We start from the raw sequence: 23,406 nt of genomic DNA, 5'->3' as shown, positions 1-23,406 counted from the left end.
TTTAGGTGGGGACTGCCTCCTTAAGGTTAGAGCCATGGAAATAAAAAGTAGACTATAAAAGTCGAGAGAAGCTAGACTGGTTCCTGAAGTTAAGGTGGGCAAAAAGGGGTCCCCAAGACATTGCAGAAAACACAATGGAAGCTGTTCGTTAACGTAATTTTGGAAAAAGGTCACTTGCTACTATTGGCCGATGAATTCCATGAAAAGGAGATTCACTAAAACGAAAGAGATTGTTGAAGAGCTTCCTCCATATTCTCATTCGTGCTATGGTTGGCCACGCATCTAAATACAATGTTTCATGAGTACTGGCACCCAGGGACATAGGCCTAAGGAGAGTGAAGCAACCGACAACTCTGGCACCGACAGCAGGAAAACATAGAAGCTGTTGTGTCTCAGGTGGCAGGTGGGGATTCTTAAATTCAACCAAATAACTACAGCTAGGTAGAACTTCATAAATAATAGCTCTGTAGAGAGTCATCTTTTGATGGTATGGCTCTGAGATCTAAGATGTAAATTCACTTTGAAAATGTGAATGGATCTTGCAAACCTAGGTGTCGCTACAGAGTGGACACAATCCAGCACCTTCCAGCACAGGAGCGGCATTTAGTAGGTTCTCAATAAGTATATTCTGAGTAAAGGTCACCATGACCAAGACAAGCATTACAAAAGTTTCATCAATCCCTAGCTCAAATAGCCTGGTTTAAATGAAGATCAATTTCCAAGGCTTATGAGCAAATGAAACTGGATTCCCCATTATTAAAATATATTATGCAGCTATTTTTATTTCTCTTAACCAACCTTGTATAAAGTGGATTTTGCAGTAAATTTTATTTGCTATTTTCTTATCTCTAATACTCCTTTAAGACAGATTTTAGAAAGTGTCTTTCTGAACTTTCTCTTTGTTGCTTTTTAGCCTTCTCTACCCAGAACTGTTTTGAGGTGAGCAACCCAGCCTCTGCCTCATACTCGGGTGGTGGAGGGAAAGGGATCCTGGGAAAACTCCTCTTTGCCTCTCAGTGACAGGTACAACTCTAGGAAATTTAATCTATAGACCTTTGGGGGATTATAATGGCGGGGTTCGAAGGAGTGAAGTGTTAAAATTTCATTACGATTTTTGAAAATAGGCATTCAAAGTCATTTAAAATGATGAAACAATATTCATAACTATCTCTTACTTTACACGGGCTACTTGTCCAGTGTCGCCATCAAAAGCTTGAAATTTTCCCATTATTTGGCTTTGGCTTGATTTTTCCACACTCTCGCTAGTGTGAAATTGGATTATGCTGCTTTTAAAATAAATGCCTTCTTTCACATTTTTCACTTTGACTTTGATCGGAATGGGTGTAGGCTTATATTTATTCTTAACTGATTTGTGAAAAGCTGCTTTGTTAGTGACAATAATGTTGACGTCAAGATTCTTCATTTCTTCATAATCTACTTCCTAGAAAGGCAAAATCAAAGGGAATGCTTTTAAAAGGGACAAAAACTAGAACACACATGTGTGGTTTTAGTGTCAGATTATAATAATTTAAAACATGAAAAATACAGCAGTACTGAGTAGTCCAACTCTTATATTGGTACCATGCCATTAAAAAGTCTGTCAATTTTGATGTTCATAAATGTTAAGGATGTTTAGGAAGCATCCCCAATTTATTTAAGGTCAAAATCATTTAAAACGTATACATTTTTATTTTTAGCAATCTGAAGTGATTTTTTTTCTTAATAAAAAAAAGTTAATGGACATCCAATATAATATTCCTTAAAATGTGTTCCAGGGGTTTGTTCTGGTGAAAAGGGCTACATAAGTAGGCACTGCCAGCTCTCTCCCATGGCATATAAAACTGAGACCTCCTGTAGAAAAAACAACTATTTAGCTTTGTTAAGCCTAGGGATTTTCAAATTTGTTTAAACGGAGAATCTAACCCCCTCCTTTTTAGCATAATGTCTATTAATATCTGGTTTGCCGTTAATGCCATAAAAGATTAATCCTCCTCTAAATACTTTGATCTTTGTGAATTGTGGTATTTATTAAGTACCTTTGATATAATCAGTTTATCACTCTATGCATATTTTATGTTCCAATTTGTCCATTTTCTTTTTGAAAACATTTCTATAGTATTCTACTATTTAGATACACTTAATTTACTTAGCCATTCTGTTATTAGGCATTTCGACTATTTGCAGTTAATACTGCTCTGAACGTTTTTATACAAATTATTTTTCCCCTGTTGAGCTGCAGAGGGAAGAAGCACCCAGTCAAAGTTTATGTAGGTCCTGTTGCTTTTTATTTCTAGTGGTCCTGACCATTTAGATGTACTGACTGACCATTTTTGCTGTTTCTTCAGTATATCATTAAATATATTACATGTATTTACATGAATTACTGCAATGTTCACTTTTGTTTTTGGATGATTTATTATGAAATCCGTTTTCCTCTCTAGAGAGTTCTGGATATATAACTTCTGCCCCCTTTATTATATGGGTCACTGTGGCATTGGGACACTAACACAACACAAATTGACTACAGAAAAATACACTCTTTGTGACTGTAGAATCCTTGTGAAAGTTATTGTCTTTTTAAGTTGCTCTTGCACTTCACACACTTATTTTGATGGTATGATGTATGTCGGATGAGAAATAAAATCTTTCAGCCATATGACATTAGTATTCAAAGACCATGGAAGAACAAGACAATGGTAAAAAAAAAATGAGCTAGGTACTGGCGACATAAAAAATGTTTCATAGTGTTTGTTATAAATAGCCATCGTGCTCCAAAGAGAATGGAAAATTTTTCAGCATCAAGCGCAATGTATGAGGGCATATACCTCTAGTTTTGCAACTGTTAGCATATTTTATCACTCCCATTTTTGCTATCTTCAATAGCATTAAAGATACTAAACTTATTTGTTAACACAGCTGAGGCTTTTTCTCATGGGATGATTTACTATCTCTGTTTCTACAGTTTAAAGTATCTATTCTTCTCCTGTTTCTTTTTTAGACTGCTTTATTGAGGTATGATTTACCTACAATGAAATTTACCCTTTTTAAGTGTAAAACATGAGGATGTTTCATAAGCCTATATGGTTTTGCAAATATCAAGACTGTTGGTTTTAGAACACTTCCATTACTCCCCAAAAGTTCCTTTTTGCCTATTTGTAGCCAAATCACAACCCACCCTAAGCAACCACAGATCTGTTTTCTATAGAAGCGCTTTTTGCCTTTCCTAGAAATTTCACACGAATAGAATCATACAGTACATAGTATTTTGTGTCTGTATAAAGTAGAATGTTTTTGAGGTTCATCCACATTGTAGCATGTATCAGTACTTCATTTCTTTTTATTGCTCAAGAGCATTCCATTGTATCAATAGACCACATTTTATCTGCTCACCAGTTGGTGGACATTTGGACTGTTACCAGTTTTTCATTATTAGGAATACAAGCCACTATGAACACTTGCATGCAAGTTTTTTGGTTTTTTTGTAGATGTATGTTTTTATTTTTCTTGGGTGGATACCTAGGACTAAATTGTTAGGTCACTGGATAACTACTCAATGTTTAACTTTTTATAAAACTGCCAAACTGGCTCTACCATTTAATGTTTCCACTGGCAATATATAGGAGTTCCAGTTCTATATTCTTGCTGATACTTGGTGTTGTCAGTCTTCCTTTGATTGTAGCTTATTCTAGCAGGTGTGCAGTGGTAGCTCACATAGTCTTAATTTGCATCTTCCCTAATGACTAATGATGTTGAGTATCCTTTATGCACACATTTGCTATTTGTATATCTTCTTTATCTATCTTCCTTGTCCATTTATTTGAATGAAATCTGATTACCGCCTTTATACTTCGGAAGTGATTCTTTATACAATTGGAAAAGTAAATTTGTAATTGTCTTAATCTGTTGCTGTCATTTTAATACTAAATTTACTATTTTTTTTCATGCCCCTTTGATAACCCCTTTTTGTGCTACCATGGTGCATTGAGGGTATTTCTATTATTCATCACTAAGTGATTGTTTCTCCTTATGTGTATTACTGGCTTTTTATCTCAGGCATCTAGCATGGTTGCACCTATAATCTGTGACTAAAAAGTATGCTTAGTTCTGTATAAGCAGGTAAATCTATTTCATCTCTGATGCCATTATCCATGTATTCAGTAATCATAAAATGTGTCTTCCCTTCAAACATGAGCTAATCTTTTTCTATTTTCCTTTGCTTTACAAAAAGTCATCTAAATGCATACAGTAGCCTATTGATAAATGGTATCAATAATTATTACTATGAAACCTCAAGTTAATTTTTCCCTATTCGGTTATACATTATCATCATTCCTCTTCCTGCTATTAGGGTTTACATACTATGCCATATATTAAGTTTTTGTAAAAATGTGGAAACCTCTGGAATCAATTTTTGTCTGTGACTTAATGAAACAGTATTTTGAAAGCTGTAGCTTTGCTTTTTATTTTAAAATCTGATAAGGTAATTCTACCATAAACCATTTAAACATACACTGATATTCTTCTTTACTTATTCTGTTAGATAGATCCATCTAAGTTTTGTTTAAGAAATTCTGTGGGAGTAAGGGTTTTAATTGTTTAAGACCCATGTGCTTAATAACACCATTAAATTTTTGTTCCTTGATTCAATTAAGCACACTTATAACACTGTGTTTCAAAATGTGACCCTCCTACTACTGACATTAGAAACACAAACAGTGTAACCACTTACTAACCACAGAAATAGGGCTAGTAGGGGTGGCTCCTATCTCTACAACTGTGGTGCCAGTTAACTGATTATGAAAAGTACTTGTAAATATGTGGAGCTCAAAATAGATCAGTTCCCTCCTCTGGACCAGCTTCTCCCATTCCAGTCTTGAACACTAAGTACTTACCTTAATAAGGGTCACGATTCCTTCATTAGTCTGAGTATCAGTTTCTATGTGGAAATAACCCCCTTCATTTCCTGATGCAAAAGTAAAATTGGCTAACCAATTATCGGAGCCTACTTCATCTGCATCGAACACTTTTATGCGTAAAACTTCTACATTGGCTTTGTTTTCTTCAACTATTCCTTCATACTGCAAAACATGAACAGGCAATTTTTATTCTGAGGTAACACAAACCTAGGTGATATATTTTTAGTTTATGACTAAAATATACATAGGCATGTTTGTTATAAAAATAATAGTTACCACTTTATTTTCGACTACAGGTATATTGTCATTGACGTCCAAAATATGAATCTGAACTTGAGCTTGTTTTACTGGCTTGTCTGTTACTTGTCCATTGCCATCTCTTGCTTCTACCGTCAAAGTATAACTGCTGTGTTCCTACAGGGAAGTAAAAAATATCCATCTGGGGTGAAAATGAATGGCTCTATCTTTCTGGTTTTAGTTCACTTTATCATCAAGGGAATGAACCACAGTATGTTTTATTCATAAATAAGTTTCATGATCTGCTGTTAATCCTATGAAGATGCTGTTTATTTGCCATCAGAGCTTTTCCCTAATGCAGTTGTTGATAGTGAATTCTTAATTATGCCATTGGTGATATTTATCAGGAGATGAATCTCTCCTTAAAATAGTCTGAGCACAAAAGAGTGCATTCAAAATGTAGTTTGCACTATACTGGAAGTGATGGGACTCTAGGACTTGGTTTTTTCTATCCCACACATCATTTTCAGCTAAAAGTTAAGCCAGGAAAACTTAATCCCCCAAGAACACTTGACCAGTGAAGGCAAAACTTGGTGAACTTTGTCCATACATCCCGGGAGATTAGATTCTTGGAGAACGTGTCCTAGAGAATAACGTTTCAGATATTACTCCAAAGGGAAACCTCTCTTCCACGTGGTCCCCTTCCGATGGCTCCATTCAGTGTGGGTGTTGTTTAAGGAGCCGGGCAGCCAGTGCCAATGCCTGGGGACCCTGTGCTCAGTGAGAGGCAGGACAGCAGAGGCTTTGGAACCAGCTGGCTGAGTTCCAATTCTGACTTACTAGCTGGGTTGGACACACATTATCCCTTTGCTCCTTGGTTTCCTTCTATGTAAAATGGGGGTAATTGTATCTGCTTCACAGGGTTTACAGGTGAAGTTAATTTGAGTTATTCCACATAAAAGGCTTGTAATAGCACCAGGCATGTGGTGAGTGCCCAATAAGCGACAGCCAGTATTTTCTGGTTAAACTGTCCAGAGACGGAAGCTCATTTAAAAAAAATCACACTACTAATTCAAAATAGTACTTTTCCATTCTCATTTTATGCAAAAAGGTAGAGTAGAATTTTAGGAGTAATAATATGCTTTAATTTTACAAAGACCTTGAGAGGAATGTTGAGCACCATCCTCTCCATCTCTGGCCAGAGTCCTCATTTTTCCAAGTAATACAAAACACCCTGACGGTGCCTGGATGATGATTTATATTTGATGATAATACATTGTTCTTTGGATCATCCACATTTTACTCTGCATGCTGTTAAGACCTTTATGTCTGTAGCATTTAAAAAAACTCCCTTTTTCAACTAAAATGTTCCCTTTGACTTAGAAACAAAAAATGAAATGTTTGAGAAAGCACCCTTTTTAGGAAACTGACTCAAATTTTCCTCCAATTTGGGATTTACAGTAACTCTTTCCTTTACAAATACTTCTATTACCCTAAATAGGATTCCTATTTCAAACTGTTTTCCTCCCTCTGCATATGTATTAGTAGTACAAAAGATTCCTGACGTTTCATTATAGAGACACAAATTAAGGAACATTGCTTTGGAACTCTCTAGCAAACAGATCCTGACTGGAGAGGCCCTAGGACACTGCTTACGTAATTTTAAAGTTTTTAGCAGCCACATTTAAAAAAGTGAGAAGAGGGAATTCCCTGGCGGTCCAGTGGTTAGGACTTGGTGCTTCACTGCCGGGGCCCGTGTTCAATCCCTGGTCGGGGAACTAAGATTCTGCAAGCCGAGTGGCGTGGCCAAAGACATAAATAAATAAACATAAAAAAAGTAAAAAGAAACAGGTAATACTAATTTTAAACAAATATATTTCATTTAACCCGTGGCATCCAAAATATAATCAATTCAACATGTGATCAACAAAAATATTATTAAGGTGATACTTTACACATTCTTTTTTTTCATACTAAGTCTTCCCAATCTGGTGTATATTTTCCACTTACAGCACATCTCAATTTGGACTAGTCACATTTCAAGTGGTCAATGGCCACATATGGCTGATGGCTACCATATTAGACAGCACATCCCTAGAGGAGGATTATTCCGAGTTATCCTATGAGTAAGTAACATAGACCAAAGTCAGAAAATTAGCAAAGCATTAGAGAGAGAATAACTGGAAAGACAGAGGAGAGCTGAAAAGATGAATAACATAAAATATTAATTTACCTCTCTGTCCAAGGTAATAGTGGTTGTATAAACCTCTCCTGTATCTTTATTTAGGTAAAACAATGGAGAACTAGCAGGCTCCTGAGATACGATTCTATAAGAAATTTTAGAATTCAGAGTGTTGGGCTCATCTGCATCTGTTGCGGTGATTTTCATCACAAGGGTATCTGGCATCAGAAACAAAGGTGTCCAAGATGAAACTCAACTTTTAGCATACTTAATGTATGTTATTATTTTATTTATAATATCAACTTGTTCCAAAAAGGATTCCAGGTATTTATCAAAATCAGTTTACCAAGATCAAAACATTTAATTGTTTGAGGAAATAAGTGTGAATGGAGGTAGGAATAGGAAAAATAAGGTGAGGGTGAGGCTGAGGTTAGTACATACAATTTTTAGGATGAAGTCCTGAACACTTGCTATAGGAGGGTCACAAATTTGTTTATAATAGACCTAATAACCCATACAAAGAAAGGAGAATGAACAGATACAAATGCATGCTTATTAAAGTATAAGCAATTCAGGAGAAGCATAGTTATTCTTTACATTCTGATCAAAGAGAAATCTCTCCTGCGTTTAACACTTGCATTGAAGTCTGACAGTTGAAATAATATGTCAAAGGTCAGCAAACTACTGCCAGTGAGCCAAAGCCAGCCAGCCACCAGCTTTTGTGAATAAAATTTTATTGGAACACACCATGCTTACATGTTATCTATGGCTGCTTTCCTGATACAGACTAAAATTGAATAGTTGCTATAGAGACCTAACCTATCACATCAATCTACCACATCTGTTTGAGGGTAAAAAATTTGTAACAAAAAAGCAGTTCCAAACCTAGAGCAATACGTTTATTATTATTTGTCCTGTGGGTAATACCCAGCCTCCACTAAGACAGAGCTTTCAGTGTTCAGTCACACAATGGGGATAAATTGGCCTTGGATATTCATTCATAAAAAAAAATAACCTCTTACTTGCTGCACTCAGCTCTTCAACAGACCCAACAAAGACGTCCTGTGTGAACACTGGCTCATTGTCATTGATGTCAAGAACTTTAATTCGGAGTTCTATTGGTTTCTCTAAGTTGTTTCCTTTCTCATCCAAAGCATAACCCATTAGCTGAAATCACGACATAAATAATAGAAGGGATGAGATTTAAGCTGAGGTCATTCAAGTACCATAGTTTCAAAACAATAATAAAACATAATTATTACCCAAGAAGAACTACAAACTAATAAATGTAAAATTGTTCTTCTTACCAGAAAAAATGGTGTTTCTTCTCGATCTAGAATGGTGGTAACGTTCAGTAATCCGGTGTCTTTATTAAAGACAAACACACCAAAAGGTGGCTCTGTGATCCCTTTTCCAGTGTATTTGTATGTAATTTTTAGGTCTTTTTCTTCTGCAACATCAGAATGTATCTAACATAAAAATAAGAAAGGAATGCCTCAAGTTAAACTCTCTATAACTTATAGGTAATTGTTTTTAATGGAAAATTTCGCTCTGAAGCTGTCAGATGTTGATGGGTGGAGGGTGGGCGGTGCACAAGTGCTCCAGAAAAGAGGTACTGGTGTCAGAGGACCTGGTTCTGGTCCTGTCTCAGCCACTCACCAGGTAGTGATGCTGAGGCAGTTACCTACCCTCCTGTGTCTCAGTGTTCTTATCTGTAACCTGAAGAGACACTACTGCCTACCTCTCAGGGTTGTTATGAAATTAAGGTATCATTAGGGGGGTACATCTTGGTGGGGATGGATTTTAAATTTAGCACATAAGGTAAAAATTGCAGAGTCAAAATCACCTTCATAACTCTGTTCGATTATCAGGACAGTATGAATAAGGCATCCTTCCATAGAAGGGTTAAAATAGTCAAGTGTTTGCCTGCTTGGAATGCTTCAGCAAATCAGGGTTTCTAACCCGCTGGGTCTTCTGTAGTTAACACTTTCGTCCTCTATAAACAGCTTTATTTGTATCTCCAATTCGTTTGTTTGTTTGCCATTTCTGTATCTCTCACTCTTCATTAGTAAGTGTGTCTCTGTGGCCTCCTACTGGATCCACAATTTCTTTTCTTCAGACATCGTTGAAGCCATCACCACCCACCTGCCTGGCCAATTCTTGTCCTGAAATCTCAGGATTAGCTAAACATTCTTCCCAGAGGATTCTCAACATGCACTGGGGCTGGGGGTTGTTGCTGAGAATGATCAATGCGGCTCCAATCTCCTGCTACAGCTGCTCTGCTCCAAGAGTGGAACGGTGATCCTGGGGCAGCCCATGATCACTTTTCACTGAGCTTCTCTCTCTGTTTGTCTTTCTTGTTCTCTGTGTTTCTGTTTGTCTGTCTCTCTTTTTTTGCCAAGTACATGCATATACACACACAACACATGTGTATGTGCATGTACATATATACTTCAGTATTTATAGAGAATATTCTAGATCTCTATGTGCTAATTATATGTATTATATAATTTCACTTACGTTAAAAATAGATCCAAACTGTGTGTGGACATAACAGCTGGTTTGTATATATATGTATGCATGTAAGAGTATGTAAGTATATACATATTTATGTATTTCACAAGATCTGGAAGATACTAAACTGTTGACAGTATTACTCCTAGACAGAGAATTTGGAAAGTTAGGGAAATACAAGATCTTTTGCTTTTTATGTACATTTTACTCTGAACAACTTTTTTTTTCCACTTTTTTCCAGCTTTATTGAAATATAATTGACATAACATTGTGTAGGTTTAAAGTGTACAATGTGATCGTTTGATACACATATGTATTGTGAAATATTTACCACAATAAGACGAACAACTTTTATAATTAAAATTAGTAAGAAGAATAGCTAACACTTATCGAACCCCAAAGAATCAATGCATTTTACGGAAAGAATGTGTGAAAGAATGTGTGAATGACTCAGATATCTCATCAAACCAAACCAAACCAAACCAAACCAAACCGAAAAGCTTAACTCCTTATATACATACCATTATGTAAAACCGTAATTAAACATTTAGATTTTAGAAGGCTTCTATGAAAACAACATGCTGTTGGAAAAAGGAAAGTGTTGTCTTCTGTTCTGTAGCTGCTCTTTCTTTTAAGGAGCTCATCATGTATAATGTTTATAAGATGGGAAAGATGAAGGTACAACTTGCATATGAACAACTATTCATTCACACAAATGTTTACTGAACACCTACTGGATGTTGGCACTGCTCAGGGCACTAAGCCCTTGCCCTGGGGGAGCTTACACTCTACTGAGGGAACCAGACAACAAGCAAGCAATTTATGACCTAATGTCCTGGAGGCGAATGAGCTAGAAACTGAGCAGAACGAGTGAGGGGACTGAGACCGGTGAGGCCGGGAAGGGAATTCTTTCAGGAGGTAACTCTTGGCTAGAGGCTTGATGCTGTGAGATACTGCAAATATCTGTGGGGAGGGGGTTCTAGGCAGAGGCAACAGCAAGTGCTAAGGGTGGGAGGCTGGAATGGCTTGTGTCAACTTAGGGAGGTGGCAGAGTGGGGGCTGGGGGCTGACAGGAGCTAAGGTCAGAGAGGAGGTCAAGGCCAATGAATCCCAAGAGCTCTTGTAGGCCGAGGAGAGGAGTTTACTCCTTCCACTGCAGTGGGCAGCTGTTGAAAGGGTCTCACCAAGGGGATGCTTTGATTTGTCTTTTCAAAAGATCACTCTGGGGCTTCCCTGTTGGAGCAGTGGTTAAGAATCAACCTGCCAATGCAGGGGACCCGGGTTCGAGCCCTGGTCTGGGAAGATCCCACATGCCATGGAGCAACTAAGCCCGTGCGCCACAACTACTGAGCCTGCAATCTAGAGCCCGTGAGCTGCAACTACTGAACCCATGTGCCACAACTACTGAGCCTGCGAGCCTAGAGCCCGTGCTCCGCAACAAGGGAAGCCACTGCAATGAGAAGCCCGCACACCACAAGGAAGAGCAGCCCCCGCTCACAACAACTAGAGAAAGCCCGCGTGCAGCAACGAAGACCCAATGCAGCCAAAAATAAATAAAGAAAATAAATAAATTTATAAAAAAACCAAACCAAAACAAAAAACCCCCAAAAGATCACTCTGGCCGCTTTCTGGAGAATGGACTGTGGTGGGGGGAGGCAGAGGCAAGAGTGAAGGCAGGGAGATGAAGTTGGGGCGCTTTTGGTAGCACAGGTCAGAGCTGACAATGACTCGGACAAGGAGGGTGGCAGTGGGGAGAAGTGGACAGATCTGGAATACATTTTTGGCATAGAACTGACAGTACTTGCTACATTTTTGAAATATTGGATAGAATTATAGTGCTGTTTACTGAAATGGGTAAAACTTATGGAGAACAGCTTTTGGGAAAAATCAGGGGTTCAGACTTGCACATGATAAGTCTGAGATACATATTAATAGAATTACCATAAAATTTATCCAAAAAAATGGGCATTTTGAGAGTGAAAGGGGAGTTATTAATGATTAGGCTAGGACAATGGCTACAAACTCAGACTGTTTCAGGCAGGATGTGTGGTCGGTCACCCTACCACCTATTAGATATCAGTTCTTTTCATTCTGAAAACTACTTTCATGTGTAGGGTGGCAGAATACGCAACTCTGGTATAAGAATTATTTCAAGCCGAAAGCAATTGAGAAGAATCAGATACAAGAAAGCTCTCTGCCCTCCCCCTATTTGCCTAAGAGCAGGACATAAAGTTGTAAAGGTGCCTTTCCCCCACTCTCTAAGAGGAAGGACAAAGGTTAACCACAGGAGTTAGATCCTTATCAGCCTGGAGACAGGACCAGAGGAATCCACAAAACAAACCTGACTAACTAGATTTTTCTATTATTAGTTGCTCATATATCTGCCTTCCCACAGTTTGCTGCTCCTGGAGATTCAAGGTCCTTTTTGTCTCGTCACTTCTCTAAAAATTTATTGTTCTTTTGCTAAGTAGCTATATAAACCCAAATCCTAACCAAACCTTTAAGTTACTCACCTCTGGGTGCTACATGCGCGACAGACATGTTACTAAGCTTGTTTGTTTTTCTCTTGTTAATCTGTTTTTTTGTCAGTCCAACTTCCAGGGCTACAGACAGAGAAACTAGGAGGGTGGTAGGAAAAAGAACGTTGCCCCGCCCCCAACACGTGATACTATCTCCTTTTGAGCATTGTAACACTCTGTTAAACAAAGATTCAACTAGCACCAGATTCAACTCTTAGTTGAATCAAAGCCCTACAATATATATATATATGTTCACCAATAATGCTGCATTTTCCAGAATGGGAAAGAGGCCCTTCCAGGTGATATGTGGAATATTAAAACCTCAGTAAGTACATCATATAATTTTCCTAAAATTTTAAAGTGAACATGAAAGTCCTCAGACCACACTTTAGCAATACGCATGCATTACCCTGTTCCCCTTGAGAAGGTACCTTGGCAATCGGATTCTTCCTGGACAGATCCTCTCCTTCCCGAAGAGCCACAGGGGCAGTAATCCAAGCGCGCTTTTGCCTCACTGAGTGAGTATGTTTAGGAAGCAGCTTATTTTCATTTCTTGAGTGTAAGGCCTAAAACAACAAAATAATGCCCCCAAATGATTAAGTACCCTAAGACATTAGTATGGCATCCTGAAATTTACTAAAAGTTGAAAAGGGGCTGTGCAAATTTAACGGTATAAATTTCATAGTTTTTTAACAGGCTTCATTTTCAAAGAGGAAATATATACACTCTGGCAAACACTATATACCTGAAGAGCTTGTTTCCAAACCAGCAAAGCAGTTTTTTATCGGTCAGAAGAGATCTCCCAGAGTGAAGAGTTAAAAAGGTGAGAGTAATTGAGTGATCTTACAAATGCGCAAATTAAAATTAACGTACCAAATCATGAGTTTTCTTCTTACTGACTGAAAATGAAGTTTTATTTTTCTGTGGTGCCTTATAATATAAAAATGAATTACTAATGTTTTAAGACTACATGTCAGTAACCTGTTGATGTCAATTTAACTAAAACTAGTGCAAGTGTCAGTTAATGGATTTATTGTTTTAAGAATGACGTTAAAGGATTAAATCACCCACCTTTGGTTTATCAAAAACTTTAGGTAGAAAACTATTCTATAAATTTTCAGTTGTGCTTTAATAGATGAATATATATTTTATCCAAGGAAAATTTTAATACAGCTGACCTAGTATTTTAAGATCAGAAATGATTTTTACACTAGGTTTACAGTTTTACTCATTTTGTTGCTGTATATAACATGTATTTTATTTCAAAATATTTACACTGGTTATCATTAGGTCACTGATTTTTTTCTTTGTTTATAGTGGAAAAATTCTTCTATAATTGAAAAAATTAAATTATGTATCAAAACATTAAAATAACATTAAAGTTTATAATGTAAAACATCCTCCTACTTTTTCCACTCATACTTTGGAGCATTCACTGTTAACAGCTTGATAAATATCTTTTTTTTTTGATAAATATCTTTTATGATCTTTTCTTATGACCATACATGTGCACATGTAAAAAGGTCTCTTTTTCTATAAAAATGGAATTATACTGTACATCTCATTGTGGCCCTTGATTTTTTTTTTAAGGGTGATTCATTATTTATTTAATTTTATTTTTGGCTGCATTGGGTCTTCGTTGCTGCGCTTGGGCTTTCTCTAGTTGTGGCGAGCGGGGGCTACCCTTGGCTGCAGTGCGCAGGCTTCTCATTGTGGTGGCTTCTCTTGTTGTGGAGCACGGGCTCTAGGAGTGCAGGCTTCAGGAGTTGTGGCACGCGGGCTCAGGAGTTGTGGCTCACAGGCTCTAGAGCGCAGGCTTAGTTTGTGGCACACGGGCTTAGTTGTTCCGCAGCATGTGGGATCTTCCCAGAGCAGGTCTCGAACCCGTGTCCGCTGCATTGGCAGGTGGATTCTTAACCACTGCGCCACCAGGGAAGTCCTGCCCCTTGATTCTTCATTCAGTACCTCATCGTGGACATTCTTCCATGTACCATCAATTGTTTTACCATTCTCTCATTGATGGACATTTAGATTGTCAAAATACGCTGCACAGACACGCCTGGATAGAAGTTCCTGTGCGTGTGTTTGAGTGGGAATGGCTGAGTCTGAGGTGATAGGGATAGAGTAGGATAATCGAGCAGTTAGCTCAGAAATCCCACTAGGGGAATATAGATAGAGAGAGAACTTTAGGGGACTTTGGGAGACCCCAGTACGTTAATGATCATTCAAGAAAGCAATGGAAAAATCCTGAAACAAGCTTGCTTGCCTCAAAGCAGAGCAAGTCACTTAGCATCAAAGCCTGATCGGCTCCCCTAGCAATAAAACCATGCAAAACAGAAGCACGAGACATGCCCCCAAACAAACACTAGTGGAAAATAAGGCCTACAACCTGCCCAGTGACGTCAGCAAGGTAATGACCCCTAGGACATGCTCTCTGCACACAAAAAAACAGTAATTTATGGAAAGGTGACATTTCAAAGTGAAAGACCCTCGTTGTACTGAGACCTGAAATAATTTTTCCATAGTGCTATGACGGTCCTGGATGCACCATATAGGGTCAAAAACTCCCCCGCCCAGCATGTAGGAGGAGTTAATGATTGAAGACTCAAAGAATGAAAAAGAAGGTGGTCTTCTCCCCCTCCCTCCTCTTCCTTTGAAAAAGTAGCCCACTAAGTACTTGGAGAAGTGCAATGCTTGCCTGCTCCCTTGTAAGCCTCACAAGTGTCCTAGTCTAATAAATCACTTCTAACTTATCACTTTGCCTCTCTCTGAATTCTTTCTGCACTGAGACATAAAGGACTGGAGCTCCCTGGAGCCCCCTGAAACGCTACCTAGCAGTTTCAGCAGGAGTGTGTGTTTTCAATCTGGGAAAGGCACAACTGTCTTCCATGAAATTAAGCCCCTGAGTCCAAAAGACAGGAATAATCCCCTCGGTTCCTTACCTCTAAATGGAGTCCATCTCCAAAGTTAAAGCAGATCTGGAAAATAAAATTATTTGTTGTTTAATACGATTTATCACTCAATTCAGCTTAAGTACTTTGTTAATGAATAACCTAGCACCTAGGATATTATAGACATTAAAAAAGGGGGGGTATTTAACCACTACTATCTGTCTTTGTCAAAAGGAAACAAATTTTAATTTTCCCCTTTGCTTCCCACCATGACCAGGGCCAGAGAGAGGAATCCATATTCTTTTATATGCATACTCCCTCCCCCAGGAAGCTCAGAACACAACTCATATCTGAAAAACAAAGACACAAACTCTCCTTTTGAAATCTTAGCCACTCTCTGGTCCTTCCCTCCTTACCCTGTGGTTTTCACCTCATGTTCTCAGGGACCCACTTACCTTTCCTCAAGGCCTTTAGTGGGAGATGCCGTCCCCCCCTCCCCCTCCCCCGCTAACTCCCATCATGCCCCATGTTCGGGTCACACATGACTGCCCATATTCAGACTTCATTCCTCAGCTTCCTCGGGCCTACCAACTCTTTTCTTTGGTTCTTATCAAGCACTCTGGACTTATATTGCACATCATTATACAGAACTAAATAGTTATGTTTACTCTAAATCTGCACAACAAACCCCCTTCCTGCCTTTTGACTTTTGCAGCACTTTGTTTATAGTCCATTAATCTCCTCTTAGCTTCCCTCTTCTCTTGGTTTAATCTGAACCAGCACGTCTAACAGCGTAGCCACATGTGGCTATTTACACTGAAATTAATTGAGATTGATAAATTTGCTCAATTGCCACAAGAGGCAAGTGGCTTAAGAACACTTCCACCATTGCCAGCCTTTCCAAAGATATTGCCAATGACTCAGGGATCCTCAATCTCTCGATCTTCTAATATTCCTGCCTCACTTTTTCCCCCAACTCTGTAAGCCTAACTATGATTCTTTTTGACCCTGTACTGACATTGCTAGAGAGGGCCAGAGAGATTGAATGGACCTGTCACACATCCATGCTCCCTCCACAGGGGTGATGTTTGTTTCTAGGGTGACTATGTATGTTTCCGTTTGCCCAGGCAAGTCCTGTTGTGCAGGCATTCCATGTGTGAGCACCCCTTTCATTCTCAAAAATGTGCTCACTCAGACCATAAATTATACAACGGCCTTATCTTTGCTTCTTGTATTGCATCCCTATCATACCATCCCAAACTTCCAGGCAATACCCCAATCACATTGACCACACTTCTGAACCCACTCTTAGTGATCCCACATTTTATTTGACTGAGATTGTATCTTCCATCACCCTCTCCTTCCCTTCTTTCTCCAAGGAAGAGGTGTCCTGATGCCTTTCCAAGGTTAACCATCTTCTGTGTGCTTTATTTTCAACTTTTCCACTTATTCTCCCACATGTATCTTCTCAAGAAACTTGTTCCTTTCACTAATCTTTTATCTTCATTTGCTGCTGGCTCATCAAACATGTTTATTTCCTTCCCACTGGTTGGTCAAACAAAGTTAGATCTTCCCCATCTTAAAATCACACAAACAAACCTCTTCCTTGTTTCTGTTAACATTTAATCTACTGCTCCATATCCTTCTTCTACTATAATTCCAACCTGAAATAGTTGTCTATATTTATTGCCTTTACTTCCTCACCTGCTATTTATGTATTAATTCTTTGTAATCTGTCTTAAGTTTGGATTTTTCTCAGTCTTGTCTGCCCTTTTTCATGTGCCTCTCAGGTCACACGGATCCATGAAGCCTTGGTTGGTAAATCATGGAAAGCAGGGCTTTCTCTACAATTTTTCAGTCTCTTTTGCTTACTCACATCCCTTTGAAGGCTTCTTGCAGGGTCTGTTCTAAACATGGATCTTTCACCTTCCTTTCTTTCCTCTACCTCGTAGCACGTGTTCTTGTTTCCACCCTTGCAAAGAGATACTTAAGGACAGTGGATGTTCAGCCTCTAATATGAGTTCCTCTGGGGCAGATGAACCACCATGGCTAATTTTCTATTTTATGGTCAGATATATTATTTCTTCCTTATCCTCTATTACTAGTTTACCAGCTAGCAATGGCCAGAGGTATATATCTCCAACCAAAGTCGTGCTCCCCAAATTTATGTACTTTCAGAGGTGGCATGGTATAAAAAAACAAGTGAAAGCAATGCTGAATGGATCACTCCTCTCTGCATGTTTCTCTGGTGGGTATTTTTGAAGGGAAAGACTAGGGACTAGATCCAGGATTCCTCATTGTCACATCATCAGGGGACATTCTTAAAAAGTGATATATTTCTTGCCCAGCCTCCTAACTACTGGTTTCTTTTCTCTGTATGGGCCACACTGAGGAGTTGGCTGGATAAAATATTTACCACTTTTATTCTTCCCTAGAATCTTATTGGGCCTAGCAAAGGTGTGATATTAAATATGTGTTATTTTAAGTAAATGTTATCATTCTGACCAAGTATCATGTGCCCCAGGATGTAAGCAAAAGGGGCCAATTTAGAGTCTTCTAGTCAAACATAAACTCTTTATAAGACTATCTTCATTTTTTATTGGAATGTACTTTTTAGATGTGACTTGTTAAGAAAACTACATGACTATAAACAGTGCTTCTTAAGTTTTAATGTGTATTTTGTTCACTGGGGATCTTGTTATTGATAAAATGAAGATTTCAATTCAGTATGCCTGGAGTTCAGCTTTATACTCTGTATTTCTAACTGGCTCTCAGATGATGCCAAGGCTGCAGGTTCTTGGACCACACTTTAAGTAGCAAAGTTGTAGAACTGTGATATGCAATATCATTTGTTTGTTGAGGGATACAGACAACAAAGTCCACCTATTCATTATTATCTCGGTAGTTAACACAAGAAACTTTGTCACTCTTGATTGCTAATATCTTGAAAGCAGAGAATCTTCTATTTCATGAATTTACTTATTTTTAATCTTTAAAAACTTTTAAATTGCAGTTATAGTCAGCCCTCCATATCTGCAAACGCGGAACCCGCGGATGCAGAACCCACAGATACGGAGTAAGACGCGCCTCGCCATTTTCTATAAGGGACTTGAGAATCCATGTATTTTGGTTTCTGGGGAGGGGGGGAATCCTGTAATCAACCCCCGGCGATTACGGAGAGATGACTGTATATACAAAAGCAGAGTAAACAGTACAATGAGCATCCACATAGCCTGCACCCAGTTTCAACAATTGCGTAGCACACACTTTTTTTTTCTTTGCCCCATTGCTTCTGAAGGGGTTTTATCCCATTTACATTTTACTATTGTTAATGCTTTAGTTATAGCAGCATTTGATTTTTGAGAATTTCCCTAAATTTTTTTTTTAATTGAAGCACATTTGACATACAGTATTTGTTTCAGCACACATTTCTTTTTAAATAAATTTTTAATTCAGGGATATATTTAGATTTACACAAATATTGCACAGAGGGTACCAAGAGTGCCTTTACTCGTTTCCCACTAAAGCTAACATTTTATTTTTATTTATTTTTTTATTTAAAAATTTTTTTAATTAATTAATTTATGGCTGCGTTGGGTCTTCGTTGCTGTGTGCAGGCTTTCTCTAGTCGTGGCAAATGGGGTGTACTCTTCGTTGCGGTGCACAGGCTTCTCATTGTGGTGACTTCTCTCGCTGCAGAGCACAGGCTCTAGGCGCGCGGGCTTCAGTAGTTGTAGCACGCAGGCTCAGTAGTTGTGGCTTGTGGGCTCTAGAGCACAGGCTCAGTAGTTGTGGTGCACAGGCTTAGTTGCTCTGCGGCATGTGGGATCTTCCCAGACCAGGGCTCGAACCTGTGTCCGCTGCATTGGCAGGTGGACTCTTAACCACTGCGCCACCAGGGAAGTCCCTAAAGCTAACATTTTAAATAACTGTGGTACATTTGTCAAAACTAAGATATCAAAATTGGTATATTTAGATAATGCGCAGTTAACTAAATTACTACACTTTATTCAGATGTTACTGTTGTACTAATGTCCTTTCTCTGTTCCAGGATCCAATCTAGGATCCCACATTGTATGAAGCAGTCATGTTTCCTTAATTTCCTCTGGTCTGTGACCATTTCCCAGGCTTTCCTTGTTTATGACCTTGACAGTTTTGAGGAGTACTGGCCAATTATCCTGCAGACTGTCCTCTCATTTGGATTTATCTGTTGTTTTTCTTATGTTTAGAAACGGGTGATGTGCTTTTGTAAAGAACACCACAGAGTGGTGGTGAAGTGGCCTTTTCCTCACAGCATATCAGGGGTACATGATACTCACCTGACAATATTTGTTAAAGTAGCCTTTGTAGGTTTCTCCACTGTAAAGTTGCTGTTTTTCCCTTCACCTGCTGTATTCTTTAGAAATGTATCATTAAGTCTAGCTCACCCTTGGAGTAGGGATGCCGGGAGGAGAGAGGTTAAGCTCCACTTCCGGGAGCGGGGGCATCTCTATATATTATTTGGAATTCTTTAGTAAGAAAGATTTGTCTGTTCTCCCCTCATTTATTTGTTTATTAATTCAATCATTTTTATCAGCTTGGATTCATGCATATTGATTTTATTCTGTGGGTTATAATCCAATACTATTTAATTTATTTTACTGTTTAAATAGTTCCAGCTTTGGCCGTTGAAAGATCTTTATGGTTAGATTCTGTGTCCCTTTGACATGTCCCCATGTTTTGTTTTCTGAGCTCTTTCTTACTGTCTAGTATTACAAGATGCTCCAGGCTCATCTTGTATTTTCCCTGTCCTGGCTTTAGAATCAACCATTTCATCAAGGAGCCCTGATTTCTAATACTGAATGGTATTTAGAAGCCAAGATCTGGGTGTGTAGGTGTAGCACACACATTATAAAATTGTTTCCAGTCTCCTCAGCCGCTTTAAAGGGGAGGGAATAAAGATAGAGCTTTTCTTATTAACTTTGTTGTTACCAGAGGCTGTGTTTTAATTATTTTTCAGTAGCAAAAGGTTCATCTAAACTTAATTAACTCCCAAAGGTCCCATCTTCAAACACTATCCCATATGAATTTTCGGGGGACACAAACATGCAGTCTGTAACAACGTGTAAGGGAATTTGGCCAATGAGATATCAGGAGAATCTGGAAAAAGATACTTTTCTCTCATAAGAAGAAAAACATATTCATAGCCTCTCTTTTTACCTGCTTCTGGAGACTGCTGAGCAAGGATGTGACATTTGGAATCGCAATGGCCATCTGTGACCATGAGTAGAAAGCTAATAAAATGGCAGAGAAGACAAACTGAAACCATAACATCTTTGAGTTACGAAACTGGTCAAATCTGGGGCCACCCCATCTCCTGATCATTTGTTATGCGATATTAAACATTCCTTTTAATTAACCTTTTAGTTGGGTTTTGGTGCTTACATTTGAAAGCAGCCTAACGTGTACCATTGTTCAGTTATTATACAAATTAAAAGAAATAATACATAAACGTATTTATTGCAATGACTGGCACATAGCAGGCACTCAGTGAATACAGTTATGATGGTATTTCCTCATTTCTAAGACTTGCATTTTCCTCAGCTTAAAATTTCTGAAATCTGGATTTATCCATGCCTTCAATTTCCCAAGCTCCTGCGATGTTCCTGTCCTCTTGGATTCTTACATGTTGGGGAGACAGACAAAAGTAGGGTGTGATAAAAGTTGTAAAGAAAATTAAAGCAGGGCCAAAGTAGTAGAGAGATTTAAGACTGTGGGGAGGCTCTCAAAAGAGGTTACATCTGCATAGAGACGGGAATGGGGTGAGGGAGCAAGCCAGGTAGAGCCCTGCAAAAGGAATAGCCAGACCAGGAGGTGGGAATGAGAGCGCTGTGGTCAAGGTGGTGGTGGTAGAGGGGAGGGATCCAGTGAAGACGGTGTCAGGGTGCCGCTTATGTTTCTTGATCTCGTTGCTGGTTACACAGTATGTTCGGTTTGTGAAAATTCAGTAATTCAGTACACTTCACTAAAAAGTTACCAAAATTGATGTGCACCTTAAAGCTGAGGGTTTTTGGCATCTGCCTAATAGTCCTGCTGTTTCCATTTTACAGCATCTATTGCAATAGCCTGTTTTCACAGACACTTAATAAAGACATGATAGACTGAAATATTTGCTCCACATTCATGGTACAAACAACCCAAGAGAGTTGTACCAACATTTTGTCAGTTGTGGAACTGTTTGTTTATTTGACTAAGGAAATAGTTGAGATCTTAACTACTCCTTCCTAAAGTAAATGATTTGGATGTTTCTTTAGGAATGTGTATCTCACAGCACACATTCTTAATTTAGGACAGTAGTTCTCAGTTGCGGGAGATTTTGTGCACACAAATTCCCCCACCCCTTTCCTGTGACATCCTGTGGTCACCTGGGATATTTGGTAAAGTGTGGAGACATTTTTGCTTATCAAACCAGACTGCGTGTGTTGGGGGCGGGGGGAAGCAAGTGCTACTGGCATGTACTGGGTAGAGACCAGAGAAGCTGCTCAACATCCTACAATGCACAGGACAGCCCCTCCCCCAACAAAGCATTATCTGGCTCTAAATGCAAAGAGCCAAGGTTAAGAAACCCTAACTCAGACCATGTTTCTCTGATTGCAAGTTACTGTAATAACTAGGGCCAAGAAGGTCATGCAAGTTCTGGAGGACCATGGATTTATGTAAATTTCCAAACTGGTAGCATATTGCAGACAATATAAATGGAGTAATTGACACACTCTGTCTTCTGTCCTCCATTCCCACTCCTTCCCACTTCCCTTTGAACATTTTCAGTTCTGTAAGTTTAAGTGACGTCCTGTGGGGATGTTGTAAAAGGATTTCAAGCACTGGAAGGACGTCTGGACAAGGTGACCATTATGGTTTCTCCTAACTATGAAATCTGTCATTCTTTTTTCTCACAAGGAACTTAGTGATAGAAAAATGTCATGTGTGACACGCCTTTAAGACTGAAGAAGAAACGTAAGTTTCTAGTCTCTGTAGTCAAAGAAGTAGTATTTTTAGATGAACCAGAAAAATCCTTCAAAACCTTTCCGAATTTACTGAAATTCAGAAAAAATGAAAAAATTTTCTACCGTTAGATCCCATGCATCCTGTAAAAACTGGCCTTTTTGGTAACTGGAAAGAAAATAATTTTTTTTTTTTTTTGGCAGAGCCATGAGGGAAGGTCAAATATCATTGACAAAAATACAATCAATCAATGACTCTTTGTTCCCAAGGTCAGCACCTTTAGAAAAGACATCCAACTCTGAAGTCACCTCGATGAGTTTAACAAACAGAATCCTGGAGGACTTACAAGTCAGTGATGACAGTTCTTCCTGGCTAATAGGCTGTCGGCCGGAAGTAGAGGATTTTGAAGCTTTCTTTTGTGATTCTATGAGTCCAAGGTTAGGTGACCCCTTAAACTTTAATATCTCAGACCAATCGATAACTTACTGAAGATGAGATGTAGAGGGGTACAAAGTAGTTTAAAATATTGTTTGAACTTTGAGGCATTATAATGGCTTATTGTTTCCATTCAGCCAGAAAGAACTTTAGCCTACTTTAGCAGGGCGGTCAACGGATGATCTTCGGTACCCAAATAGAGGTGACCTAACACATGCCCGCTGCTGCTCTTCAACCTCATGCCCACCCCCGACAATCACAGAAAAGCCTGTTACTTCCCTTTCCTACCCACCCTTCCAACCACGCAGAATGTTTTCAAATTCTGTTTCTCCATTTCATTGTACAGAATGCAGAATCAGAAATTGCTCTTAAGGTCCCTGGCTTACACCCAACCCATTCTTAAAGGGTTTCCAGCTTTGGCTAAAATAATTTAAAGGAAATAAAATGAGATAAAATAAAGGTCATGGATGCCACTTGTTTATTTCCTCTGATTACATATCCTGAATTTTCTAATTGTATAGACAGAACTGGTCCTCAGTAGACTCTGTATCCACAAGAAGGTCTGATAAACCTGATGTTAGACTTATGTTAGAATTTCACCTATCATACTATTTTCCTCTGGTCTTTTTTTTTTGAAGGAGGAGAGGTGGTCTATAAAATTTCTTATTTTATGGCTAAACATTATACCATATTTAGAAATTCCCAACTTAAAAAACTCCAACTTACAAATG

General features: G+C 38.7%; 1 protein-coding gene across 8 annotated transcripts in view; it reads right to left on the bottom strand.

Moving 5' to 3' along the window:
• Positions 1-23,406, bottom strand: part of DSG2 (desmoglein 2) — a 63,328-nt gene that overhangs the window by 14,864 nt on the left and 25,058 nt on the right. For all 8 annotated transcript variants that reach the window (XM_019930446.3, XM_033837646.2, XM_019930448.3 and 5 more), the window contains 8 exons: positions 15,311-15,346; positions 12,800-12,934; positions 8,643-8,804; positions 8,358-8,502; positions 7,387-7,553; positions 5,193-5,330; positions 4,893-5,078; positions 1,176-1,441 (listed from right to left, as the gene is read on the bottom strand). In XM_019930446.3, the coding sequence (XP_019786005.2) occupies positions 1,176-1,441; positions 4,893-5,078; positions 5,193-5,330; positions 7,387-7,553; positions 8,358-8,502; positions 8,643-8,804; positions 12,800-12,934; positions 15,311-15,346 (1,235 nt within the window). The remainder of the gene's footprint in view (positions 1-1,175; positions 1,442-4,892; positions 5,079-5,192; positions 5,331-7,386; positions 7,554-8,357; positions 8,503-8,642; positions 8,805-12,799; positions 12,935-15,310; positions 15,347-23,406) is intronic.

Source organism: Tursiops truncatus, chromosome 13, assembly GCF_011762595.2.
Source record: "Tursiops truncatus isolate mTurTru1 chromosome 13, mTurTru1.mat.Y, whole genome shotgun sequence".
Lineage (NCBI taxonomy): Eukaryota > Metazoa > Chordata > Mammalia > Artiodactyla > Delphinidae > Tursiops > Tursiops truncatus.
Note: the sequence above shows the minus strand (reverse complement) of the source record. Positions and strands in the feature narration are given on the sequence as shown.